The sequence below is a fragment of the Mustelus asterias genome, chromosome 13, assembly GCF_964213995.1.
Source record: "Mustelus asterias chromosome 13, sMusAst1.hap1.1, whole genome shotgun sequence".
In the NCBI taxonomy this organism is placed as follows: Eukaryota; Metazoa; Chordata; class Chondrichthyes; order Carcharhiniformes; family Triakidae; genus Mustelus; species Mustelus asterias.
In genome coordinates, this window is record NC_135813.1 from 79708626 (window position 1) to 79735344 (window position 26719).

At 45.3% G+C, this 26719-nt stretch overlaps 1 protein-coding gene across 2 annotated transcripts in view; it reads left to right on the plus strand.

Moving 5' to 3' along the window:
• The window catches only part of scarb1 (scavenger receptor class B, member 1), a 72539-nt gene that overhangs the window by 26414 nt on the left and 19406 nt on the right, over window positions 1-26719 (plus strand). For both annotated transcript variants that reach the window (XM_078227083.1, XM_078227082.1), the window contains exons 4-8: window positions 3480-3683; window positions 11300-11395; window positions 15721-15836; window positions 20663-20829; window positions 21969-22087. In XM_078227083.1, the coding sequence (XP_078083209.1) occupies window positions 3480-3683; window positions 11300-11395; window positions 15721-15836; window positions 20663-20829; window positions 21969-22087 (702 nt within the window). The remainder of the gene's footprint in view (window positions 1-3479; window positions 3684-11299; window positions 11396-15720; window positions 15837-20662; window positions 20830-21968; window positions 22088-26719) is intronic.

Sequence of the window (26719 nt, forward strand, 5' to 3'; positions counted from 1 at the left end):
GTCACACTATCTGTAACCCCCACCATTTGGCCTGAGCTTGCAAAATCTTAGTAAGAAGTCTCACAAAACCAGGTTAAAGTCCAACAGGTTTATCTGGTAGCAAGAGTTTTCGGAGCGCTGCTCCTTCATCAGGTGAGTCCGAAAGTTCGTGTTACCAAATAAACCTGTTTGACTTTAACCCGGTGTTGTGAGACTTCTTACTGTGCCCACCCCAGTCCAACGCCGGCATCTCCACATCATGACAAACCTTTTGTGAGGGGTTTAAAGTGCACCACATTTTAAAATATTTCTTGTGGGGGAAAAAGAGGGCCTGGGCAGCCAAGAAAATATGGGAGACTTGTGTCATTTTTTGTATCATAGAACCATACAGCGCAGAAGAGGCCCTTCGGCCCATCAAGTCCACACCGATACATTAGAAACACTTGAACTCCCACCTAATCCCATCTGCCAGCACTAGGCCCATAGCCTTGAATGTTCTGATGTGCCAAGTGCTCATCCGGATACTTTTTAAGGATAGGAGGTAACCTGCCTCCACCACCCTTCCAGGCAACGCATTCCAGACCGTCACCACCCTCTGGGTAAAAAAGGTTTTCCTCACATCCCCCCTAAACCTCCTGCCCCTCACCTTGAATCTATGTCCCCTTGTGACTGACCCTTCAACTCAGGGGAACAGCTGCTCCTTATCCATTCTGTCCATGTCTCTCATAATCTTGTACACCTCGATCAGGTCACCCCTCAGTCTTCTCTGCTCCAGAGGAAACAACCCAAGCCTATCCAACCTCTCTTCATAACTTAAATGTTCCATCCCAGGCAGCATCCTGGTGAACCTCCTCTGCACCCCCTCCAGTGCAATTGAATCCTTCTGATAATGTGGTGACCAGAACTGCACACAGTGCTCCAGCTGTGGCCTCACCAAAGTTCTATACGACTTCAACATGACTTCCCTGCTTTTGTAATCTGTGCCTTGATTGATAAAGGCAGTGTCCCATATGCCTTTTTCACCACCCTACTATCACGCCCTTCCACTTTCTGAGATCTGTGGACAAACACGCCAAGATCCCTTTGTTCCACAGAACTTCCTAGTGACCCACCATTTATTGAGTACTTTCTTGTCAAATTACTTGTTCCAAAGTGCCTCACCTCGCACTTTTCAGGGTTAAATTCCACCTGCCACTTATCTGCCCATATGACCAATTCCGCCTATATCTTCTTGTAGCCCAAGACACTCCACCTCACTGTTAACCACCCAGCCAATCTTTGTGTCATCTGCAAACTTACTAATCCTACCCCCCACATAGTCATCAATGTCATTTATATAAATGACAAATAATAGGGGGCCCAACACAGATCCCTGTGGTACACCACTGGACACTGGCTTCCAGTCACTAAAGCAGCCTTCTGTCATCACCCTCTGTCTCCTACAACTGAGCCAATTTTGAATCCACTTTATCAAATTACCCTGTATCCCTTGTGAATTTACCTTCTTTACCAGTCTCCCATGTGGGACCTTGTCAAAGGCTTTGCTGAAATCCATATAAACTGCATCGACTGCACTACCCTTGGTCTACACACCTGGTCCCCTCAAAGAATTCAATCAAATTTGTTAGGTATAACCTCCCTCTGACGAAGCCACGCTGACTATCCCTGGTCAAGCTTTGTTTCTCCAGGTAGAGATAGATGCCCTCCTTCAGAATCAAAAACATGAGGAGAAATCCGATAGGAGGAAATGCTGATGGAAACATCCCAGTCTTTCTCATTAGGATAACATACACTCCATAGAGTGCGAGTGAAGAGAGATTGCAAATTGACGCAGCAAGTCTGAAAGCAATGGTGGGGAGGAAGGAAATCTCTAAGCTCAACTGGGTAGAAACAACACTTCAATTCCCAGGTTCTTCCACCCAAAAGAACGTTTCTATTGAGGGATTCATGATTTTTCTAAAATTCCTATTACTCAGATTGTGTTGAAAATGTGAGATTTACTTTCCTCAGTTTATTTTCTTTAAAAAAAACACCTTTTTTATTTTCTTGAAGAAAGAATGGAATCTGTTAACGTTGAAATCATGTTTAAATAGACTGAATAATTTAGTTTGTAAAAGTCATCAGTTTTGATGTTTGAGAGGCAAATGTTAGTCAGGACACTTGGAAAAATGCTCTCCAGCTTTGAATGTAATATTATGCCTTGTACCTATTCAACACAGCAGATGGGACCTGTGTTTGACGATTGATTTGAAAAATGGCAACTCCCACACCACAGTGCTTCCTCCGTCCTGCCTTTCAACAGCACTGAGCTGCCACTGTGGAGTAGGAGTGGGGCTTTAACCTGCGACCTCCAGTTGCTTTCAACTCCTGCCCAAGAGGCTTGACAATGATGATGAGCCTTTGGAGAGTCAGGATGTGGGCCATTTATCCAGAGAACCCAAGCTCTGACTAGCTCTTCACAAAATCACAGGATTGTTACAGCTCAGGAGGAGGCCAATTGGCCCACGCGGTGTTAATGCTGTTAGAACATAGAACAGTACAGCACAGAACAGGCCCTTCGGCCCACGATGTTGTGCCGAGCTTTATCTGAAACCAAGATCAAGCTATCCCACTCCCTATCATCCTGGTGTGCTCCATGTGCCGATCCAATAACCGCTTAAATGTTTCTAAAGTGTCTGACTCCACTATCACTGCAGGCAGTCCATTCCACACCCCAACCACTCTCTGCGTAAAGAACCTACCTCTGATATCCGTCCTGTATCTCCCACCACGAACCCTATAGTTATGCCCCCTTGTAATAGCTCCATCCACCCGAGGAAATAGTTGGATCACTTTGGCTTCTTATCCATGTTGACATCCAACATGTTGATAGTCATTGACAGATGGTTGATGGATGTGTCACTTGGAGATGGACTAATATTACCTGCCATTGGCTAACCTATTATTGGACATTATCTAGGTCATGTTCTAAATATTTACTCTATTATCAGAATAGTGAATAGACATCAACGTTGGAACCCTCATGCTCCTGGATAATGACAGAAGGAATATCTATCAGCAGCATAAGATCTTCTGGTTGAGAACACTAGCCTGAGGAGTGATACCTTCAGCGGCCAATGTTTCCCTCCCTCCCTCTGATAACTGCACCTAAAGGAGGGTTTCCTCCGAACACCCCACCACAACCATTGACACCGTTTTATGAGAGTTACTTGGTGCCATACTCGGAAAATTAAGATAATGTTTGTCAGAGCAGCAACTTTCACCATTTCTCTGACATTTTAACTCTTATGATGGGTGAAGGTTGCAATGGGGTCTGCAATGTTTAACCCTGGCAAACCCCATGGTGAGCTGTTGTCATTTGATAGGAGAAACCTGATATCATTGCACTGACCTGATCAAACTATCCTAGTGGCAAAAACCAAACTGGAGACTGCTGAAGAAATTAATCCAGGGACACTGGTCGCATCTTAGTTTGATGCTTTTTTATGATTTAATTGCAGGGTGCAGCTTTAATGGTGGAAGATTTGCCCTACGCTTTGAAGCTCATCTTCAGCACTGCCTTGAAGACTTTCAATGAGACTCCATTCATTACGAAGTCTGTGAAGGAGATAATGTGGGGATATGATGATCCACTTGTTGACTTCCTCAATAGAATATTTCCCGGCATTATCCCATTTAAAGGAAAGTTTGGTTTGTTTGTTGAGGTAAGTATTTTGTAATCGGAGAATATAAATCTAAAATAAGCAACTGTTTGTGTTCCGGGCAAATCCTGTCCAATGCATAACTTAATTTGGATTTAAACCTTTCCTTGTGCATTCTAGAAAAGATTAAAACTAATCCTGTAACCAGCTTAGGATTGGTCAAAGATTGCTCTTATTCCTCAGTGGAACCTGTCGAGTTAGTTTTCATGGTTGATTGCCTGGAGCTGTACGGTTTACAGCCTCTGTTTATTATCTCCTGCCTCTTTCTTCCCAGCCCCCCACACCCATCCTCTCACTCAGGGCCTTATCAAAAGTCACTTGGAAATCCTAGTGGATTGTATCCAATCCTTGACCATAGGCAGGTACTGTGATTATCACAGTAACTTCATTGCAGTGTTAATGTAACCCTACTTGTGACACTAATAAACTTAAATTTAGAGAGGGCACAAGAAACTGAGTGCGTTGACAGAGTGTGTGCTTATTTACATAGGTGATTACTACCTATGTAAATGCCCATGCTGCCTGACTGGACCTTAACCTTTCTAACCCTGCCACGCTTTGGTGTATCCCCAGGATCCACAGCGGGATGCAATCAGACTGCTCTCTGCCACGCCCTGGTGTCTGTGATGACCTTGGCGGTTGTCTTCCAAATGGCCGGAACCTTCCAGGTCTCAGCCTTGTTTCGGGTTCCTATTATATGGCAGTTCCTGTGGGGCTAGAGCAGAATCGGACACTGGAAGGAGGGAATTTAGTTGGGCTGGACACTCCCAGAGTCACCAGGATGGAAGGCCCCAGGCTGTACACCACCACCTCCCCTCCCTATGGGCGGCTCAGTGGTTAGCACTGCTGCCTCACAGCGCCAGGGACCCGGGTTCATTTCCGGCCTTGGGTCACCGCCTGTGTGGAGTTTGCATGTTCTCCCTGTGTCTGCGTGGATTTCCTCCGGGTGCTGTGGCTTCCTCCCACAGTCCAAAGACGTGCTGGTTGGGTGGATTGGCCATGCTGAATGTATGGGGTTACAGGGATAGGATGGAGGGGACAAAGTGGCCAGGTGGAGAGACAGTGCAGACTCAATGTCCTCCTTCTGCACTGTCAGGATTCTATGGTTTTATTCTATCAGTGCCTGAGGCCTCTGGCTTTCTCCTTGGGGGAGAGGGATAGGTGGACTGAGATTGAGAATCCCTGTCATCCTCATAGAATCGTGGAATCCTTACAGTGCAGAAGGAGGCCATTCGGCTCATTGAGCCTGCACTGGCAACAATCCCACCCAGGCCCTATCCTTGTAATCCCACACATTTACCCTGCTAATCCCCCAAATACTAAGGGGCAATTTACCATGGCCAATCCACCTAACCTGCGCATCTCTGGAGTTGGCACTTGTGGATGCTCACATGTGCCTGCACCATCAAGTGCATGTCCTGCACCAGTACAGGACAGAACTCTAGCACCAAGCTCTCCACTGTGGCTGCTGTGCTTGGTGTATTGACCCGGTTGTCTTAGGCTGTCGGCACTATCTCCTTGGACAGAGTCCTCCATGCTGTCTTTCAATCAGAGCAGTGTCACTGACGTCCTTTCCTCACATTCTCAACTTTGCTTTGAGGCTTGGTTGAGTCTACACGTTGTTTGACTGGAATTCAGCAGATTCCTGTCCTCCAGCAATGCTATGAGTACCGGCTCCCTGGATTATCCCTGCCTGGCTGGTTGCTGTGGATCAGAGAGAGTCAGGTGTTCACAGATTTTGACCCAGAGGTCTCTCTAATACTAAGTCCCACTGAGGTGTGCGTCTCTGCGCTGGTGCAGGGTGTGGGTGAAAGCTGTGATGTCCTTTCAATCTTCACTTCCCGGAAACCCCCTCAGCTAGTCTCAGAGGTGGAATCGTGCGTGACTGGTGGATACCAGCTCCTCTGATGAAGCTACAAGAGAAAGATTTCATTAGTGCCTGACAGGAGCATTCAGAGAGGAGGGAGGACTCGGAGGACTTCTTCACCGCACAGGACCTTCAACCGATGCTATACACTAGATACATCGATGACATTTTCTTCCTTTGGAGTCATGGTGAGCAATCACTGAAACAACTATATGATGACATCAACAAGTTCCATCCCACCATCAGACTCACCATGGACTACTCTCCGGAATCGGTTGCATTCTTGGACACATGCATCTCCATTAAGGACGGTCACCTCAGCACCTCACTGTACCGCAAGCCCACGGATAACCTCATGATGCTCCACTTCTCCAGCTTCCACCCTAAACACATAAAAGAAGCCATCCCCTATGGACAAGCCCTCCGAATACACAGGAACTGCTTGGATGAGGAGGATCGCAACAGACACCTCCAGACGCTGAAAGATGCCCTCATAAGAACAGGATATGGCGCTCGACTCATCGATCAACAGTTCCGATGCGCCACAGCGAAAACCCGCACCGACCTCCTCCAGAAGATAAACACGGGACACGGTGGACAGAGTACCCTTCGTCGTCCAGTACTTCCCCGGAGCGGAGAAGTTACAGCATCTCCTCCGGAGCCTTCAACATGTCATTGATGAAGACGAACATCTCGCCAAGGCCATCCCCACACCCCCACTTCTTGCCTTCAAACAACCACGCAACCTCAAACAGACCATTGTCCGCAGCAAACTACCCAGCCTTCAGGAGAACAGTGACCACGACACCACACAACCCTGCCACAGCAACCTCTGCAAGACGTGCCGGATCATCGACACGGATGCCATCATCTCACGTGAGAACACCATCTACCAGGTACACGGTACCTACTCTTGCAACTCGGCCAATGTTGTCTACCTGATACGCTGCAAGAAAGGATGTCCTGAGGCATGGTACATTGGGGAAACCATGCAGACGCTATGACAACAGATGAATGAACACCGCTCGACAATCACCAGGCAAGACTGTTCTCTTCCTGTGGGGGAGCACTTCAGCAGTCACGGGCATTCAGCCTTGGATCTTCAGGTAAGCGTTCTCCAAGGCGGCCTTCACGACACACGACAGCGCAGAGTCGCTGAGCAGAAACTGATGGCCAAGTTCCGCACACATGAGGACGGCCTAAACCGGGATGTTGGATTTATGTCACATTATCAGTAACCCCCACAGCTTTCCCCCTGATCTTGCAGAATCTCACTAGCTGTTCTGTCTGGAGACGATACACATCTCTTTAACCTGTGTTGAATGCTCCCTCCATCCACATTGTCTGTACATTTAAGACCTGGCTGGCTGTAGAGATTTGCATTCTAATCAGTATTCTGTAACTTGATTTCTGTGTCTGTGCACTGTTGGAGAACAGATATCCACTCCATCTGACGAAGGAGCTGTGCTCCGAAAGCTTATGGTATTTGCTACCAAATAAACCTGTTGGACTTTAACCTGGTGTTGTGAGACTTCTTACTGTCATTACACAGGACCAGATCTCAGATAGCTTGCTTCCTTGTCGGTTCCGTTATATACTGTTCAAGGAAGCTATCGCAGATACATTCTATGAATTCCTCCTCAAGGCTGCCTTGACCGACCTGGTTTGACCAATTGATATGTAGATTAAAATCCCTCATGATAATTGCTGTACCATTTTTACATGCATCAGTTATTTCTTTGTTCATTTCTTGCCCCACCATGATGTCATTATTTGGTGGCCTATAGACTACGCCCATCAGTGACTTTTTCTCCTTACTATTTCTAATTTCCACCCAAATGGATTCAACCTTTTTTTCCATAGAACCTATATCATCTCTCACTACTGCCCTGATGTCATCCTTAAATATCAGAGCTACACCACCTCCCTTACCTTCCTGTCGGTCCCTCCGAACAGTTTGATACCCCTGGATATTCAACTCCCAGTCGTGACCATCCTGCAACCATGTCTCTGTAATGACCACCAAATCATACTCGTTCGCAATGATTTGTGCTGTCAACTTATTAACCTTGTTTCGAATTCTACGAGCATTCAGATAAAGTGCCCTTATGCTAGTTTTTGTACTTTCTTTTTGAATTCTAACACTTCCATTAATAACATCTCCTGCGTTCTCCTTCCTTTTAACTTTTTTCCTGATTTTTGATGTAGTTGGAACCTTCTCCCCACATTTTGTCCTTGCTCCCTCCTTCTCTGACTCCTTACATAGGTTCCCATCCCCCTGGCATATTAATTTAAACCTTCCCCAACCGCTCTAGCAAACACTCCCCCTAGGACATCAGTCCCAGTCCTGCCCAGGTGTAAGCCGTCCGATGTGTACAGGTCCCACCTCCCCCAGAACCGGTCCCAATGCCCCAGGAATCTGAAACCTTCCCTCTGACACCATCTCCTCAGTCATGTATTTAGAACCATAGAAAATTACAGCTCAGAAACAGGCCTTTTGGCCCTTCTTGTCTGTGCCGAACCATTTTTTGCCTAGTCCCACTGACCTGCACTTGGACCATATCCCTCCACACCCCTCTCATCCATGAACCCGTCCAAGTTTTTCTTCAATGTTAAAAGTGACCCCGCATTTACCACTTTATCCGGCAGCTCATTCCACACTCCCACCACTCTCTGCGTGAAGAAGCCCCCCCTAATATTCCCTTTAAACTTTTCTCCTTTCACCCTTAACCCATGCCCTCTGTTTTTTTTCTCCCCTAGCCTCAGCGGAAAAAGTCTGCTTGCATTCACTCTATCTATACCCATCAAAATCTTATACACCTCTATCAAACCTCCCCTCAATCTTCTACGCTCCAGGGAATAAAGACCTAACCTATTCAATCTCTCTCTGTAACTCAGCTTTTCAAGTCCCGGCAACATCCTTGTGAACCTTCTCTGCACTCTTTCAACCTTATTTACATCCTTCCTGTAACTAGGTGACCAAAACTGTACACAATACTCTAAATTCGGCCTCACCAATGCCTATGTAACCTTACCATAACACTGCAACTTTTATACTCGATACTCCGATTTATAAAGGCCAATGTACCAAAGGCACTCTTTACGACCCTATCCACCTGTAACTCACCTCCTGACTCCCCAGAACCTACCCACCATCTACAAGGAACAAGTCAGGAGTGTGATGGAATACTCCCCACTTGCCTGGATGGGTACAGCTCCAACAATACTCAAGAAGCTCGACACCATCCAGGACAAAGCAGCCCGCTTGGTTGGCACCACATCTACAAACATTCACTCCCTCCACCACTGACACTCAGTAGCAGCAGAGTGTACTATCTACAAGATGCACTGGAGCAATTCACTAAAGATCCTTAGACAGCACCTTCCAAACCCATGACAACTTCCATCTAGAAGACCAAGGGCAGCAGATAAATGGGAACACCACCACCTACAATTCCCCTCCAAGCCACTCACCATCCTGACTTGGAAATTTATCGCCGTTCCTCCACAGTCACTTGGTCAAAATCCTGGAATTCCCTCCCTAACGGCATCGTGGATCAACCCACAGAACATGGACTGCAGCGATTCAAGAGGCAGCTCACCACCACCTTCTCAAGGGCAATGGGGGATGGGCAATAAATGCAGGCCAGCCAGCGACGCCCATGTCCCATGAATGAATAAATTTAGAGACAGTTTTATCCGGTGATTTTATCTGATATATCCTCTCATTTCTACTCTGACTAGCACCTGTGCACCTTTATCTTATGTGGCAGTCTTTGGTGCGGCACCTTGTCAAATGCCGCACCATGAGTGAGATCCTAGTGGATGTGTAATGGGTGAGTGTGAGAGTTGAGAGTGATGGGAAGAGTGATTTTCGGGCAAAACGGAGAAGGCCATTCATTCTTTGGATGCCTGTCCTCCTCTGCAGGGAGTTGGCACCGAGCACTCATCCTTCGTCTCTCCCTGGAGAGACGAAGGATGAGAGGTGACCTGATAGAGGTTTACAAGATGTTGAGGGGTCTGGATAGGGTGGACTCTCAGAGGCTATTTCCAAGGGCTGAAATGGTTGCTACGAGAGGACACAGGTTTAAGGTGCTGGGGGGTAGGTACAGGGGGGATGTCAGGGGTAAGTTTTTCACTCAGAGGGTGGTGGGTGAGTGGAATCGGCTGACGTCGGTGGTGGTGGAGGCAAACTCGTTGGGGTCTTTTAAGAGACTTCTGGATGAGTACATGGGATTTAATGGGATTGAGGGCTATAGATAGGCCTAGAGGTGGGGATGTGATCGGCGCAACTTGTGGGCCGAAGGGCCTGTTTGTGCTGTGGCTTTCTATGTTCTATGTTCTATGTTCATACCTGCCACTGCCTCCCATGCTGGGTTTGTCTCCTTGCTCGCTGGTATCCTCCTTGTTTGTGGGTAGAGGACCTCTCAACATTGCTACAAAAGCCTGGTGAGGGAGGTCTCTGAGAATCTAGGGGCAGACTGCTCATCAGCCGTCCTCTGCTTTGGACCTTGAAGTGTCTGAGCAGCGCTGCCAATGCACACACTACCGGCAATAGGATGGAGGAATCAGAGGCCACCCATGGAAGCAGGATAAAAGCCGTGGCCTCATGGAGAACCTGCTTCTTAGCGAACCTAAAACTACGGCACGGTAGCACAGTGGTTAGCACTGCTGCTTCACAGCTCCAGGGACCTGGGTTCGATTCCCGGCTTGGCTCACTGTCTGTGTGGAGTTTGCACGTTCTCCTCGTGTCTGCGTGGGTTTCCTCCAGGTGCTCCGGTTTCCTCCCACAGTCCAAAGATGTGCAGGTTAGGTTGATTGGCCATGCTAAAAATTGCCCTTAGTGTCCTGAGATGCGTGGATTAGTGGGTAAATGTACAGGGATATGGGGGTAGGGCCTGGGTGGGATTGTGTTCGGTGCAGACTCGATGGGCTGAATGCCCTCTTTCTGTACTGTAGGGTTTCTATGATTTTTCTATGATTTTCTATGAAAACCCACCTGCCAGCTGGCTAAACGGCAATTTTCCCGCTTGCCAACTGGCTAAACGGCAATTTTCCCACTTGCCAACTGGCTAAACAGCAATTTTCCCGCCTTCTTTCACAGTCTGCCAAATTGCAGGAAAATTCAGCTGTATTTTTTGCAAACATTTATATTTTACACCAGAAAATCTCAACAGCACACTACCTGGTCTGCTTTTAATTCCACCAAAGAGTTCTCCTACATTTCCAGGATGTTGAGTGTTTTTTCACTTTGGAACCAAGCCAGGCAGTGGCACAGCTGTCCTATTCTCTGACATTTTTTGGGTCCTTCCACTATAATTTGGTTGGTGAACCCTCTAACTCTTCAACGCCTCGTGATTGTGGACACTGGTAGCTCAAGCATGGACCTCACTGCTTTCTTGCTTCATGACTCCAAATCAGGAGACACCCTTGGTTTCTGATAGCTCTCTGTCTATCTGCCTCTGATAAATCATATAACTAAACCCAAAACCAAAACACATGTCCCTGCAATGCCATTATCTGCTCCTTTTGATAGTACTTCAAATAATTCAACAAGGTTGGTCAAATGAGACCTTTGGAAGAGGATTATTGCTGGGATTGAAGATGGGACCTCAGCATGAACTGGCTGAACTGAACAAGCTTTTTATGTTGCAATTTGTAAGTTCCGCCATGAAGCCCGGAACAACATAATTGTAGATCTTTGTATTGTAAGAAAGTTGTAGTTGATGCTGACTTTCCTATTTCTTTTCAGATGAACAACTCAAATACTGGGTTATTCACGGTTTATACAGGAGTCGATAATATTACTAAAGTTCATCTTGTAGACAACTGGAATGGTATTAAAGAGGTTTGTGAGTTAGGAATTGTTATTTGCTCGGGCTAAGTTTTTATCATTGTTGACTAAAGACATTTGTCTTTTCAATCGGCTTTCTATTTAGTCACATTAGCCTTAAAACACTTTCCAATAAAGTAAGTGCCTTTTTAAAGGTGTTCCTCAAAATCTTTTGCTTCAGAGGAAGAGTTATTTTTGAGATTGAGATGATTCCAGTTGGTTAGTTTTACTCAGAGGGTGGTCTGTCCATTTGACTTGCTTTAACTCCCCTCCAGGACATACATTGCAAATGTCAAGTTGCAGGAATTGTTTTGTTTTGGGAAAATTGTTTTCGAGCATTGAATCTGGGTTTTAAAAAACTCATGGACTTTAGTAACCGAGGCTGGGGTCATTGGATGTCAATGATACAATTCTTATCCTTGTAAACACTCGAAGCTTGTTTCTCACTGGTTACACTGGGACTGAGACTGATCTCTTAGGAGGAAACGGTGTCACTTTGGAAGTCTATTTGGCCAATCCCGTTGTTGGGAAAGTGACAAAAATGCGTTTCCCTCCCACTTTCTGGGAACACGCAAAAGGAAAAGTGAGAATTTGAATAATTGGTTGCATTTCAACCAGGAGAATGCACAGTGTAGACTTGGAGTGAATCACAGAATCCTACGGTGCAGAAGAGGCCCTTCAGCCCAACGAATCTCCACCGCTGCACGAAAGGCTCTGACCTGCCCATCTAATCCCACTTGGCCCATAGCCTTGAATGTTGCGATGTGCCAAGTACTCATCCAGGTACTTTTTAAAGGATGTGAGGCAACCCGCTTCCACCACCCTCCCAGGCAGTGCATTCCAGACCCTCACCACCCTCTGAGTAAAAAAGCTTTTCCTCAAATCCCCCCCTAAACCTCGCATCCTTCACTTTTAACTTGTGTCCCTTGTGACTGACCCTTCAACTAAGGGGAACAGTTGCTCCCTACCCATCCTGTCCATGCCCCTCATAATCTTGTACACCTTGATCTGGTCGCCCCTCAGTCTACTCTGTTCCAGAGAAAACAACCCAGTCTATACAACCTCTCTCTAATTTAAATGTTCCGTCCCAGGCAACATCCTGGTGAATCTCCTCTGCAACCTCTTCCAGTACGTTCACACTCATCCAATGATGTGGCAACCAGAACTGCACACAGTGCTCTAGCTGTGGCCTCACCAAAGTTCTATAAACTCCAACATGATTTCCCTGCTTTTGTAATCTATACCTCGATTGATAAAGGCAGGTGTCCCATCTGCCTTTTACACCACTCTACTAACATGTCCTTCTGCCAGTTGAAGCTGGGTGCTAAGGTGAAATGTTGGCTTTGCCATTAGAAGTTGCCGAGAAATGTTCAAAACAAATAAATTAGCCCAGAAGAAGCACAGGATATGTTTCTCTCTGCGTGAGATAGAATGGAAGAATTTGCTTTAAAATGTTCACTTGGTAAAATAACAAAGAAATGGGCTCTCCTATCTGCTCATTAAGATTAGCAAGTTTATTGTAAGTGATATAATTTAAAATGAACTGCCCCTGCCCCAGAATTAAATAATGGAAATTATGGCTGAAATATCCCAGATTAAATATCCCAGATTAAATATCCCAGATTAAATATCCCAGATTAAATATCCCAGATTAAATGTGTTTCTATTGATGGTCAGAGTGTGGGAGTTATTGGCAAGACCAACATTTACGGCCCATCCCTAATTACCTTTGAGAAAGTGATGGTGAGCTGCCGCCTGGAACCGCTGCAGTCTGTGTGGTGTAGGTACACCCGCCGTGCTGTTAGGGGGGAGGGAGTTCCAGGATTTTGACTCGAAGGAGCACCGATATATTCCCATTCAGAACGTTGGGTGACTTGGAGGCAAACTTGCAGCAGTTGATGTTCCCATGCATCTGCTGCTCTTGTCATTCTGGATGGTAGAGGTTGCAGGAGTCTTGCAGAGAGTACATTCTGCACCCAGTGATGAAGGGATGAATGTTTGAGGTGCGGGCAGCTCAATTAAATAATGGAAATTATGGCTGAAATCCAACTGCTTCAGAACTTGCACTGATCTTGGATTATTTCATCACAGAAAGAGGCCATTTGGCCCTATTTAGTCCATGTCCACTCTTCCTAAATCAAGTTAATCCATTCCTTCAAGTTTATTTCCCTCACGCACCCATCCAATTTCCTTTTGAAATACTTCATCAACTTGGCAGGGCGTTTCAAGCCGCTGGCACTTACCAAATAAAACGTTTTTCCTTGAATCTCTCACATCTCCGGCCCAAAACATTAAATTTGTTCTGAAGCAAAGCTGGTTCCAATAAAAATAATCATCACTCTGTTAAATTGTGATGAAACGTGAAAACTTTGCTCATGTCAAGAGTTATAAATAATTGTCAGCCTTTCCGGTCAAGTCCACGTTCAGTTAACAGTCTTGACTATTTCAATGTTCCCCTGGCACACTCTAGCTCAAATAAAACTCTGCTATCTGTCTGCTAAATTGCACCAAAGCCTATTCATCGATTACCACTGTCTTCCCAGTTCTCAGTTAAATAGCATCTTGATTGAAAGAATTCTCCTCCTTGGGTTTTCAAAACCCTCCCTGGTCTCATCCTTTCCCACCTCTGTTAAACTCCACTGCCACAACCCTCCAAGATATCAAGTCTCTCCACTGCCACAACCCTCTGAGATATCGAGTCTCTTCTAATCTGGCCACTCGCACATCCCCAGTTAGAATCATCCCACATTGCTGGCTGTGCCTTTACCTGCCTTGGCACAATGTTGTTCCCACCCATGTACTCCCTTTCACAAATCTCTCCATCTCTCCCTTGCTTTCCTGCCTTAAGTGATTCCTTAAAACCGATTTCTTTGGCCAAGCCTTTGGTTACCTTGCCTCAATATGGGAGATGGAAGAGGAGAAAGGAGAGAGAGGGGAGGGCCTGAGTGGGATGCTCTTTCGGAGAGTCGGTGCAAACTTGATGGGCCGAATGGCCTCCTTCTGCACTGTAAAAATTCTACGGTTCTCCTCTGTCCTAAATTGTTACCCGTATCTTAGACTATGACCCCTGGTTCAGGACACCCCCACCATCTGGCACATTCTGCATCTACTCTGTCTAGTCCTGTTAGAATTTTATAAATTTCTGTGAGATCCCCTCTCACTCTTCTAAACTCCAGCGAATACAATCCTAACCGACTCAGTCTCTCCCCTTACATCAGTCCTACCATCCCAGGAATCAGCCTAGTAAGCCTTCTCTGCACTCCCCCCATAGCAAGGGCATCCCTCCTCAGATTAGGAGACCAAAACTGCGCACACTACTCCAAGAACCTGTATATATAACAGCAAGACATCCCTGCTCCTGTGTTCGAATCCTCTCGCAATGAAGGCCAACATACCATTTGAGTTTTTTACTGCCTGCTGCACCCACACGCTTACTTTCAGCAACTGGTGCACACCCCCCTCTCAATCTTTAGCCGTTCAGATAATCTACTTTCCTATTATTGCTACCAAAGTGAATAACCTCACATTTATCCACATTATATTCCACCTGCCATGCCGATGCCCACACACTCAGCCTGTCCAAATCACACTGTAGCATCTCTGCATCCTCCTCACTGCTCACCCTCCCACCCAACTTTGTATCGTCTGTAAATTTGGAGATAATACTTTAGGTAACCTTTAAGTTATGTTCCCCAATCCATCATAGCCGATTCACGCCTCATACCATCGTAGTTTCCTTTATTTAGATCCCGGATCCTTGCCTCAGAATTAACTCTGTCACTCTCCATATTGATGAAGAATTCTATCACATTCCGGTCACTCATCCCCAAGGAGCCTCGCACAACTCGATTGACAATTATGACTTGATTATGGTTCTGAAAGTGCAATGAAATAAAATATTACTGTTCAATACAAAAATGAAATACTGTGGAAATATGAAATAAAAACAGAAAATATTCAAATCCATCAGATTAGGTAGTATCTGTGAAGAGAGCAACTGTGTTAAGGTTAAGGTCAATGACCTTTAGCCAGAACATTCAATGTTTAATGATTCGAACGATGTTGCTTGAGCAGTCATTGCAATGTTGGGCCAACAATTTGTCAATTGCCCTTTGAACCCTGGCTATTTTTGAGGTCAGGTCTTTTTAGGTGGGTCATCCATGAGGGTCAATGAGGGAAGCATTGGCCAAACGGTGTTTCCACATGAGGCTGAGGGACATGTCATGTTTATTGAACTCGGGTGAATCATCTTCTCACTGAGATAAGACACTTTACATAGATATAGTGATGCAGCACGTACTTGACGCCAGTTTATGTTATCTCTTTCTTTGTAAATCCAGGTGAACTATTGGCATTCTGAACAGTGCAATATGATCAATGGGACAGCGGGCGAAATGTGGCCACCCTTCATGGATCCATCTGACTCATTAACGTTTTACAGTCCCGACACCTGCAGGTAGCAACCAATTACTGGCTGATCCAAAGCACAAGTCTAGGTTTCTTGTGGCAAGATTTGGTCGATTTAAAACCAATACCAGTACAGGCTCGATAGAATGCTTGTGTTTGGAGATGTGTGGGGTGAAGCGCAGCTCTGGGTTAGTTATCCACTTGGAGTCGCTCCTGCTGTTGTGCTGCAATTATGTTGATCCAAGAGGCAAAGTTGCCACCTTTCAATACATGGATGTGCAATACACTCACCTCACACTCGGTGATAATTGTCATCTCTCTTAACGCCAATGCATGGGGAGAATTCACAGAGAATAAATGAATTACGTAACAGGAATAGAGGGTAGTCAAGGGGACAATAAAGAGAACAAAGAAAATTACAGCACAGGAACAGGCCCTTCGGCCCTCCAAGCCTGCACTGACCATGCTGCCTGACTGAACTAAAACCCCCTACCCTTCCAGGGACCATATCTCTCTTTTCCCACCCTATTCATGTATTTGTCAAGATGCCCCTTAAAAGTCACTCCCGTATCTGCTTCCACTACCTCCCCCCGGCAACGAGTTCCAGGCACCCACTACTCTGTGTAAAAATTCTGCCTCGTACATCTCCTTTAAACCTTGCCCCTCGCGCCTTAAACCTGTGCCCCCCAGTAATTGATTCTTCCAACCTGGGAAAAAGTGAGAAACCTAAAAGAATTTTCAGGAGAGGAAATATTGGAGAAACTTGAGGAATATTATTGGTTGTTTCACAGGATGTGGGCTGTGGCTAGGCCAGCATTCATTGCCCATCCCAAATTGCCCTCGAGAAGGTGGTGTTGAGCTGCCTTCTTGAACCACTGCAGTCCACAGTGCTGTTAGGGAGGGAGTTTTAGGATTTTGATTGAAGAAACAGATTGTGTGTGTGTGTGACTTGGATGGGAACCTCTGGGTGGTGGCGTTCCCAAGTATCTGCTGTTCTTATCCTTCTAGATGGTAGAAGTTGTGGGTTTGGAAGCCTAGGAACCTTAGTGAGTTCCTGCAGTGCATCTTGTAGATGGCATTTGGGTTTGCGTTCATTCTTCCCTTTATGATGAATCAGGCCTGGCTGTGTCGATGTATGGTTGTTGTTACTCTCAGTCCTTTTATTCAAGGTGGACAAATGCATTTCTCTATTTGGCACTGCTTTTTCTTCTTCTGTTTCCATGTGAACCATCTGGAAGCCCTTTGAGATTGAGGAAGAGCGTTCCTGTGGCAGGAAGAAGGCTGAGTGCTACACTCACTTTGAGCTTTTGTTGGTGATGGTGATAGGCTGTGACCTGGGTGCAGTTTCCAGTGCAGTTGTGCATTGTTGGCTGGAAGTTGCAGTGTGGGCACAGTGGGATTCTCTCCTTTACGTTGGCTGCCAGTCTTTTCTCATGATCCCTCTTTGTTTCTCTAATGTGTTTTTTCAGCCCCCCTCTGAACCTTCTGTACTCCTCTTGGTTTCTATCTGACACCTGGCATAAACATACTTTTTCTTCCTTATTTAGACTTAGACTTAGAACAGTACAGCACAGAACAGGCCCTTCGGCCCATGATGTTGTGCCGAGCTTTATCTGAAACCAAGATCAAGCTATCCCACTCCCTATCATCCTGGTGCGCTCCATGTGCCTATCCAATAACTGCTTAAATGTTCCTAAAGTGTCTGACTCCACTATCCCTGCAGGCAGCCCATTCCACACCCCAACTACTCTGAGTAAAGAACCTACCTCGGACATCCTTTCTATATCTCCCACCATGAACCCAAGAGTTATGCCACTTTGTAATAGCTCCATCCACCCGAGGAATGTTGAGCTGCCTTATCTGAATTTCCATCTCTTTTTTTCATCCAGGGAGCTCTGGATTTGTTTGCCCTACCTTTCCAGATATACCATGACTGTCCAGACCATTTCTGTATTGAAGATAGCTCATTGATCAGCTACAGTTTTTCCCACCAACCTTTAGTTCCAGCTTAAGTAGCTCCAATGTTGTCCCATTAAAATTGGCTCTTCCTTCAATTAATTATTTTTACTCTTGATTGCCTATCCTCCTTTACTATCATCATCCTAAAACTTAAAAACAATGATCATGGTCTCCTCAATGTTCTTCCACTGACACTTGATTTACGCAGCCCACCTCATTTCCAAGAACCAGGTCTAACAGTGCATCCTTTCTTGTTGGACTGGACACATACTGCTGTAGGAAGTGTTGATGGTCAGTAAGACTTGTGTGTACCTGTAATGAAACACAAAAGTTACTGTGCAGCTACAGCAAGAGATTAGGAAGCAAATTGCATGCTGGACTTTATTGCAAAGGGTTTGGAGTAGAAGAATAAGCAAAGCTAGTGTAAGGCTTTGTGACCACCCAGGAGTACTGTGCGTACTGTTCACATCTAAGGTAGGATATAGTTACTTTGGAGGTTGTACAGCAAGGTTTACTGGACTGGTTCCTGGGATGACTTAAACCAGGGAGAAGGTACTCAGTAAACTGAAGCGTTTAAAAGTAGATAAGTCCCTGGGACCTGATGGCCTCCACCCTAGGGTGTTAAAGGAGGTGACAGCAGAGATAGTGGATGCATTAGTTATCATATTCCAAAATTCCCTGGATTCCGGAGAGGTACCGGTGGACTAGAAACATGCTAATGTGACGCCCTTATTCAAGAAAGGAGACAGAGAAAAGTTGGAAACTACAGACCAGTCAGCTTGCCCTCTGTGGTGGGAAAGTTGCTGGAGTCAATCATTAACGAGGAGGTGACGGAGCATCTGGAAAAGCAAAACTCAATTCACCAGCGTCAGCACGGTTTTGTGAAGGGCAAGTTTTGTTTGACAAACCTACCAGAGTTCTTTCAGGGTGTAACCAGCAAGGTAGATAACGGGGATCCTGTGGATGTGGTCTATGCGGACTTCCAGAAGGCATTTGATAAGGTGACACACAAGAGACTGATCCAGAAGGTTAGATCCCAAGGGGTTCGGGGTAGAGTAATGGCTTGAATTGAGGATTGGCTGACTGATAGAAAGCAGAGGGTTGGGATAAATGGGTCCTTCTCCAGTTGGCGATCTGTAACTAGTGGGGTCTCGCAAGGTTCAGTTCTCAGACCACAACTATTTACAATCTCTATCAATTATCTACAAGCAGGGACATAGGGTAACAGAGCGAAATTTGCTGACGACACAAAAATAGATGGGAAAGCAGGCTGTGATGAGGAGATAAAAAGTTTACAAATGGATATTGACAGGCTAGGGGAATGGGCCAGAATCTGGCAAATGGAGTTTAATGTGGATAAATGCAAGGTTATCCATTTTGGCCGGAAAAATAAAAGGGCAAATTACTATTTAAATGGGAAACAGATTCATAAGGCGTCTGTGCAGAGGGATCTGGGTGTCCTTGTGCGTGAGTCTCAGAAAGTGGGTATGCAGGTGCAGAATGTGATAAGGAAGGCAAATGGAATCTTGGCATTTATTGCAAAGGGTCTAGAGTTTACAAGTAGAGAAGTGTTGTTACAATTGTATAAGGCATTGGTGAGACCACACTTGGAATATTGTGTTCAGTTCTGGTCACCTTCTTTGAGGACGGATGTGGTGGCACTGGACGCGGTTCAGAAGAGCTTCACTAGATTGATTCCAGGTTTGAAGGGACTGGTGTATGAGGAGCGGTTGAGTAGCTTGGGTTTGGACTCGCTGGAGTACAGAAGAATGAGGGGGGATTTGATTGAGGTATATAAAATACTCAACAGGATTAATAAAGTAAATATTAACCAAATGTTCCCCCTTCTAGAACAGTCCAGGACAAGAGGTCAAAGTTGTAGCGTAAGAGCGGAGAGGTTCAAGACAGAGATAAGGAGAAGCTACTTCTCACAGAGAATCTATGTGAATCTATGGAACTCACTGCCCCAGAGTGCAGTGGATGCAGAATCAATCAATGGATTCCAGAAAGAGATGGATAAATATTTGATTGAAGCGGGATAAAGAGCTTTGGGAAAAAAGCAGGGAATTGGAGTTAGGATGAGATGGAAATCAGCTGTGATCATATAGAATAGCGGAGTGGGCTAGAAGGGCTGAATGGCCCACTCTCATTCCTAATTCCTCTGTTCCTGTGAGAGGCTGAGAAAACTGGATTTATATTCTCTGGAAGCTAGAAGAATGAGAAGTGATCACATTTCAAATATGCGAGATTCTGAAGGAGCTCGATGCAGTAGACACTGAGAGACAGACTTGTGTGGCTGGGGAATCTAGAACAAAGGGTCACATTTTCAACTCAATCATCTAGGACTGAGATTAGGAGAAATTTATTTATTCACAGGGTTGTGAATCTTTGGAATTCTCTACCCTGGAGGGGCAATGGATGGTCCACCACTGAATATATTTAAGGTGGAAAAAACAGATTTTTGGTCTCACGGCATCAAGAAATATGGATGAGAAAGTGGAAAAGAGGTAAAGAACAGTTACATTTCTATTGAATATTGGAGCAGACTTGAGGGGCTAGGGCTGTGCATTTGGGTTAGGATTATGGTTCAGGGTTAGGGTTATGGTTCAGAGTTAGGGTTATGAACTCAGGCTAATGATAGGGTTAGGACCCTCCTACTATTCCTTATATCCTACATGTTTTATAAGTTGAACAGTGCTGGACATGCGCAGAATTAGATGGTGCGTGAGAAAGATGGGATTTCCCTTTGCGGATCAGTTGGATAAAATCACTGGTGAAGATCTGATGGACTGAATGTTTATGTTGGGTCTTTCTATTCACTTTGCTTTGATTGTGTTGAGAGTTTGCAAAGGGCCATTTCCTGAGTGTAAAGGAAATTTAGTCGCAAAGTTATTGAATTTTCTTTTTCATAAACAGAACTTTGGAACTAGTTTATCAGAGATCTGGTTGGACTTTTGATATACCTTCTTACCGATACGTTGCTCCAAAGACGATGTTTGCGAATGGGACAGTGTATCCCCCCAATGAAGGCTTCTGTCCATGCAGACAGTCCGGAGTGCTGAACGTAAGCACGTGCAGACACAGTGAGTATATAAGCCTCTTTGCACATGACATAAAAATAAAGGTTTGGATATATTGGTCTTCCTGAGATCTCAAAGTGCTTTATTTTCAATGACTTACATTTTGAAGTGAGATGTCATTTTTTTTTATTGTCTATTTATGGGATGTGGGCGTCACTGGGCAGACCAACATTAATTGCCCTTCCCTAATTGCCCTTGAGAAGGTGATAGTGAGCTGCCTTCTTGAACCGCTGCAGCCCATGTGGTGTAGGTAGACCCATAGTGCTGTTAGGGAGAGAGTTCCAGGATTTTGACCCAGTGACAGTGAAGGAACGGCGATATTTTTGAAAGTCAGGATGATGAGTGGCTTGGAGGGGAACCTCAGGTGGTGGTGTTCCCAGCTATCTGCTACCCTTATTCTTCTAGGTGGTAGAAGTCATGCGCTTGGCAGTTGCTGCCCAAGGGACCCTGGTGAGTTGCTGCAGTGCATCTTGTAGATAGTACACACGGCTGCTACTGTGCGTTGGTGGTGGGGGGAGTGAATGTTTATGAATGGGGTGTCAATCAAGTGGGCTGCTTTGTCCTGGATGGTGTTGAGCTTCTTGAGTGTTGTTGGAGTGCACTCGTCCAGGCAAGTGGCGAGTATTCCATCACACTCCTGACTTGTGCCTTATAGATGGTGGATAGGCTTCGGCAAGTCAGGAGATGAGTTACTCTCCGCGGGATTTCCAGTCTCTAACCTGTTCTTGCAGCCACAGTATTTATATGGCTAGTCCAGTTCAGTTTCCTTATTAATTCAAGGGATGTGGACTTCACTGGCTAGACCAGAATTTATTGTCCATCCCTAATTGCCCTTGAGAGCTGGTGATGAGCTGTCTTCTGTGTCTCAGTGGAGACGCCCCTGTCCCCCGAATGTTGATGGTTCAGCAATGGTCACACTCTCTTCTTGCTGATGCCCATTGCCTGGCACTTGTATCTCTGAATGTTACTGATCGGAACAATTCTATTTGTTTTTCCGGTCTGCTTCACCCATTATCTTTTGCAATCTTTTTAACCTGTTAACACTTGCAATGGTCTCTGCTTCAGTCACCAGCTTTTATTCATTGAATAGCTTCACACACTCTGTATAACTGGGACTTCTGGTTATTTCGTCTGTTTTTCAGATTCTCAAGTTTTTATCTCTCATCCGCACTTTTACAACGCTGACCCTGTCCTATGGGAGGCTGTTGATGGATTAAATCCAAATGAGGAAGACCACGCACTTTTCATTGACATCCATCCTGTAAGTGTTGTAGGTCAGCGATGTTTAGATGTCCTCATTGGGCATTGATTTTCCATCTTTCACTTGCTTCTAATTGCAGATCGCAAAAGATCCGCGGTGTTCTGTAAGTATAAACCAGGTCTCTGGGTAGTATTGAGTCGGGCATTCTGATAACATTCTCATCCATCTCAGCTGATGGGAGATTTTCTTGCCTTCTGTATTTGGCATGTTTGTATCTTGGGAGAAGTTATCTTTGTTCTTTTGTCCTCTCGCTCAATTTGCAAGATCCTGCAAAGACAGGATGCTCTGTGGCTGTAATGTGCAGGCTCCTGCACCATAAGGAAACATGGGGAGAACCACTACCCAATAGACTGAGTTCAGTGTCAGGTCTGATATCGTAGGTTACCATTGGCCGAGTTTGTGAATTGACATCAGTGATGTATCTCTTCGTCAATGTCAGCTTTTTGAGATAGACAACTCCCAAGATACGGGAACTGAGGAATGTTTTAACATTTTATTATGAATCTCAATTGAAGGCATGGGTTTGATACAGTTCGTGAGAGTTGATGGAGGACTTTCGTCTTCCTGGTGTTCCGGACAAGTCTGAGGCGCTCATTGGCATCAGCGACTTGTTGTAGTTCTTCAGATGGAACACTAACTTGTACATCATCTTTCTATTCAGAAGTGGCACTTGCCTTGATTTGACCTTCAGCCGGTTGGGGTTGAGGAGTTTGCAATCAGTGTGATTAGTTATCACCGCACCTGAGGGAGTCTGCCAATAGAAAGTTGCATTGTTGTTGCAAGAAAGATTAAATCACAGAATTTTTACGATGCAGAAGGAGACCCTTTGACCCATCATGTTTGCACTGGCCCTCCAAAGGAGCAACTCGCCAACTTCCACTCCCCCTACTTTTCCCCATAACCCTGCACATCTTCCTTTTCCAATCAGTTTAACTCCATCTTGAATGCTTCTATTGAACCTGCCTCCAGCTGTCGGGCAGTGAATTCCACACCCTAACTGCTCACTGCATGAGAATATTTTTCTTCAGATCACTATTGCTTCCTTTACTAATTATTTTAAATCAGTTCCCTCTCAATCTTGACCCTTTCACGAGTGGCACAGTTCTCCCTATCCACTCTGTCCCGATCCCTCACAATTTTGAATAACTCTATGCCCATACGGACAGGAGTTCCCAAGGAAACTAAAGAGCAGGATGTAAAATACTATTTTTTTTTTTGTTCATTGCCCTCGAGAGGGTGGTGGTGAGCTGCCGCCTTGAACTGCTGTAGTCTGTGTGGTGTAGGTACACCCACTGTCAGGGAGGGAGTTCCAGGATTTTGACCCAGTGACAGTGAAGGAATGGCGATATATTTCCAAGTCAGAATGGTGAGTGGCTTGGAGGGGAACCTCCAGATAGTGGTGTTCCCTGGAGGGGAACCTCCAGATAGTGGTGCTCCCAGGAGGGGAACCTGCTGGTGGTGTTCCCATGGATAATGACATTGAATGTCAAGGGGAGACGATTAGATTGTCTCTTGCGTGGCACGTGTGTGGCACAAATGCTACTTGTCACTTATCAGCCTAAATGTGAATGTTCTCCAGGACTTGGCACTCCGGTCTCAACATGTGTGTCCAAACGCCTTCATGCCTGTGCAGATTCTTGATCAGGAACTCCCAGATTCACAGCCCTGACCTGATTGCCGGTCCTCCAACACCACAGCACTTGGCAAATGGACCCTGACTGTGATTTGACTTTAATGTGAGGGCCTTGTGATGGCGTCATTGGTCCACACGATATGGAAGGATTTCAGTGAGGTGTCAAAGTACAAATGGCCAGGTGCATGGTACCACTGGAGCCATCTTTTCCATCCCGGACAGCCAGTCGGATTGTCGTCTGTTTTGGCAGTGAGGGCGTTTGGACCGCACTTTGTTCAGTATCCCCACAATCTTGACATCAGTGGGCCTCCCAGGAGCAGGTAGCTCCTGACAGCATTGTCCAAGGATCATCAGAGCACAGAAATCTCTCAACCACATCAAAGCGGCCGGCTACAGAGGAGAAGCAAGAGTCTGATTCGAGCCAATGCCATGGAACTGGTTATTGAAGCCAAATGATTCATGCTCATTAATTACAAACATATGAACTAGGAGCAGGAGTAGACCGTTCGGCCCCTCAAGCCTGCTCCGCCATTTAGTAAGATCATGGCTGATTGACATTAACCTCAAATCTGCATCCCCCCACCCCGATAACCTTTCACCCCCTTACTTATAAAACATCTATCTCGCTCTGCCGTAAAATATTCAAATTCTCCCACACCTTTTCAGGAGGAGAGTTCCAGATATTCCCCGCCCTCGTGAGTGGAAAAAATTCTCCTAATCTCCGTCTTGAATGAGCGACCCCTTATTTTTAAACAGTGACCCCCCTAGTTCCAGATTCTCCCACAAGAGGAAACATCTTCTCCACATCCACCCTGTCAACACCCCCTCAGGATCTGAAAGTTTCAATTAAGCCGTCTCTTACTCTTCTAAACTCCAGCGGACACAAGCATGGCCTGTCAAACCTTTCCTCATAACACAACCTGCCCACTCTTGTTAGTGTAGTAAACCTTCTCTAAACTGCTTCCAACAATTAACTTCTTTCCTTAAATGAGACCAGTACTGTACACAATACTCTACCTGTGGTCTGACTGAAACCCTGTACGAATGAGACATAACCTCCCTACATTTGTATTCAATTCCCCTCACAATAAACAACAACATTCTATTAGCTTTCCTAATTACTTGTTGTACCTGTATATTAGTCTTTTGTGATTCATGCAGTAGGACACCCAGATCCCTCTGCATCTCAGAGTTCTACAATCTCTCACCATTTAGATAATGAACTTTGTTATTCTTCCAGCCAAAATGGACAATTTCACATTTTCCCTTCATTTTCCAGATCTTTGTCCTCGCAGTGAACCTATCTATATCTTTTTGTAGCCTCTTTGTGTCTTCTTCACAACTTTGCTACCTTTCTTTTTGTCATCAGCAAATTCAGCAAAAATACATTCAATCCCTTCATCCGGTCATTTATATAAATTATAAACAGTTGAGGTCCCAGCACTGATCCCTGTGGCACACCACTCACCACATCCTGCCAACCAGAAAAATATCCATTTATGCTAACTTTATTTCCTATTAGCTAGCCAATCTCCTATCCATGCCATATGGGTGGCACAGTGGTTAGCACTGCTGCTTCACAGCGCCAGGGACCTGGGTTCAATTCCTGGCTTGGGTCACTGTCTGTGCAGAGTCCACACGTTCGCCTTGTGTCTGCGTAGATTTCCTCCGGGTGCTCTGGTTTCATCCCACAGTCCAAAAGACATGCTGGTTAGGGTGCATTGGCCATGCTAAATTCTCCCTCAGTGTACCTGAACAGGCACCAGAGTGTGGAGACTAGGGGATTCTCACTGTAACTTCATTGCAATGTTAATGTAAGACTACTTGTGACAATAATAAATAAACTTCAAACAATATGTTACCCCTACACCATGAACTTTTATTTTCCAAAATAACCTTTGATGTGGCACTTTGGAAATCAAATACAGTACATCCACCCATTCCCCTTTATCCACAGCACATGTTGCTTCCAGTTATATATTTAAGTGGTTGCATGCTTGCTTTCCGAGCAGATCAGATGAATTGATCATGAGGTCATTAGGGTGTTTCATAGGCTTCTGTCTTAGTTTCATTTTCCGTTCTGTGCAGAGAACATCTCTTTCAATAAACCTGTTGTGTGTTACTTTGAATCTACGCAAGCAAACCGCATCTTTTTCTTTTGGTTAAAATCCACAACCCCTAACGTAGTTGGGACATTCTGCTTCCTCAAAGAACCCCAATAAGTTGGTTAAACGTGATTTCCATTTCACAAAACCATGCCTGATTACATTGAGATTATCGAAGTATCGTGTTATAACATCTTTTATAAAGGCTCCAACACAGAAAGCAAGAAAATAGGAGCAGAAGAAGACCATTCAGCCCTTCGAGCCTGCTCCACCATTCATTGTGATCATGGCTGATCATGCAACTCAACAGCTTGATCCTGCCTTCTCCCCCCCCCGCCCGCCTCATCCTTTGATCCCCTTCGCCCCAAGTGCTACATTTAACTCCTTCTTGAAAACATTGTGTTTTGGCCTCAACTACTTTCTGCGGTAGCAAATTCCAAACATTTTCTCTAAAACAGTTTTTCGGCTAATCAGCCTATAGTTGGCCAACAAACGCCTGTACCTCGCTTGTCTCCATCAATAAATGCCTTTTCATTCCTAACAAAGCCTGAAGTGTTCTGACTACACCAGAAGTATGGCTACATAACATTTGCTCTTCACATTTACATGGGAACATAGGAATTAGCAGCGCAAGTTGGCAAAATCAGTCCTTCAAGCCTGCTCCAAAATTCAATCAGATCATGGCTGATCTCACTCTGTCTCAAATCCAGTTCTCCACCTGTTCTCCATGTCCCCTTATCCCTTTTTTGAGTAGAAATACGTCGATCTCCCTCTTGAAACCATTCAACATTTCAGACTCCATTGCGAACGATCAGGTTGTAAAGACTCTGAATGCTTGATGAACCATTCTCAGTGAAGTCCAACAGACTGATTGGCAGAGTGCCAATGCTGTAA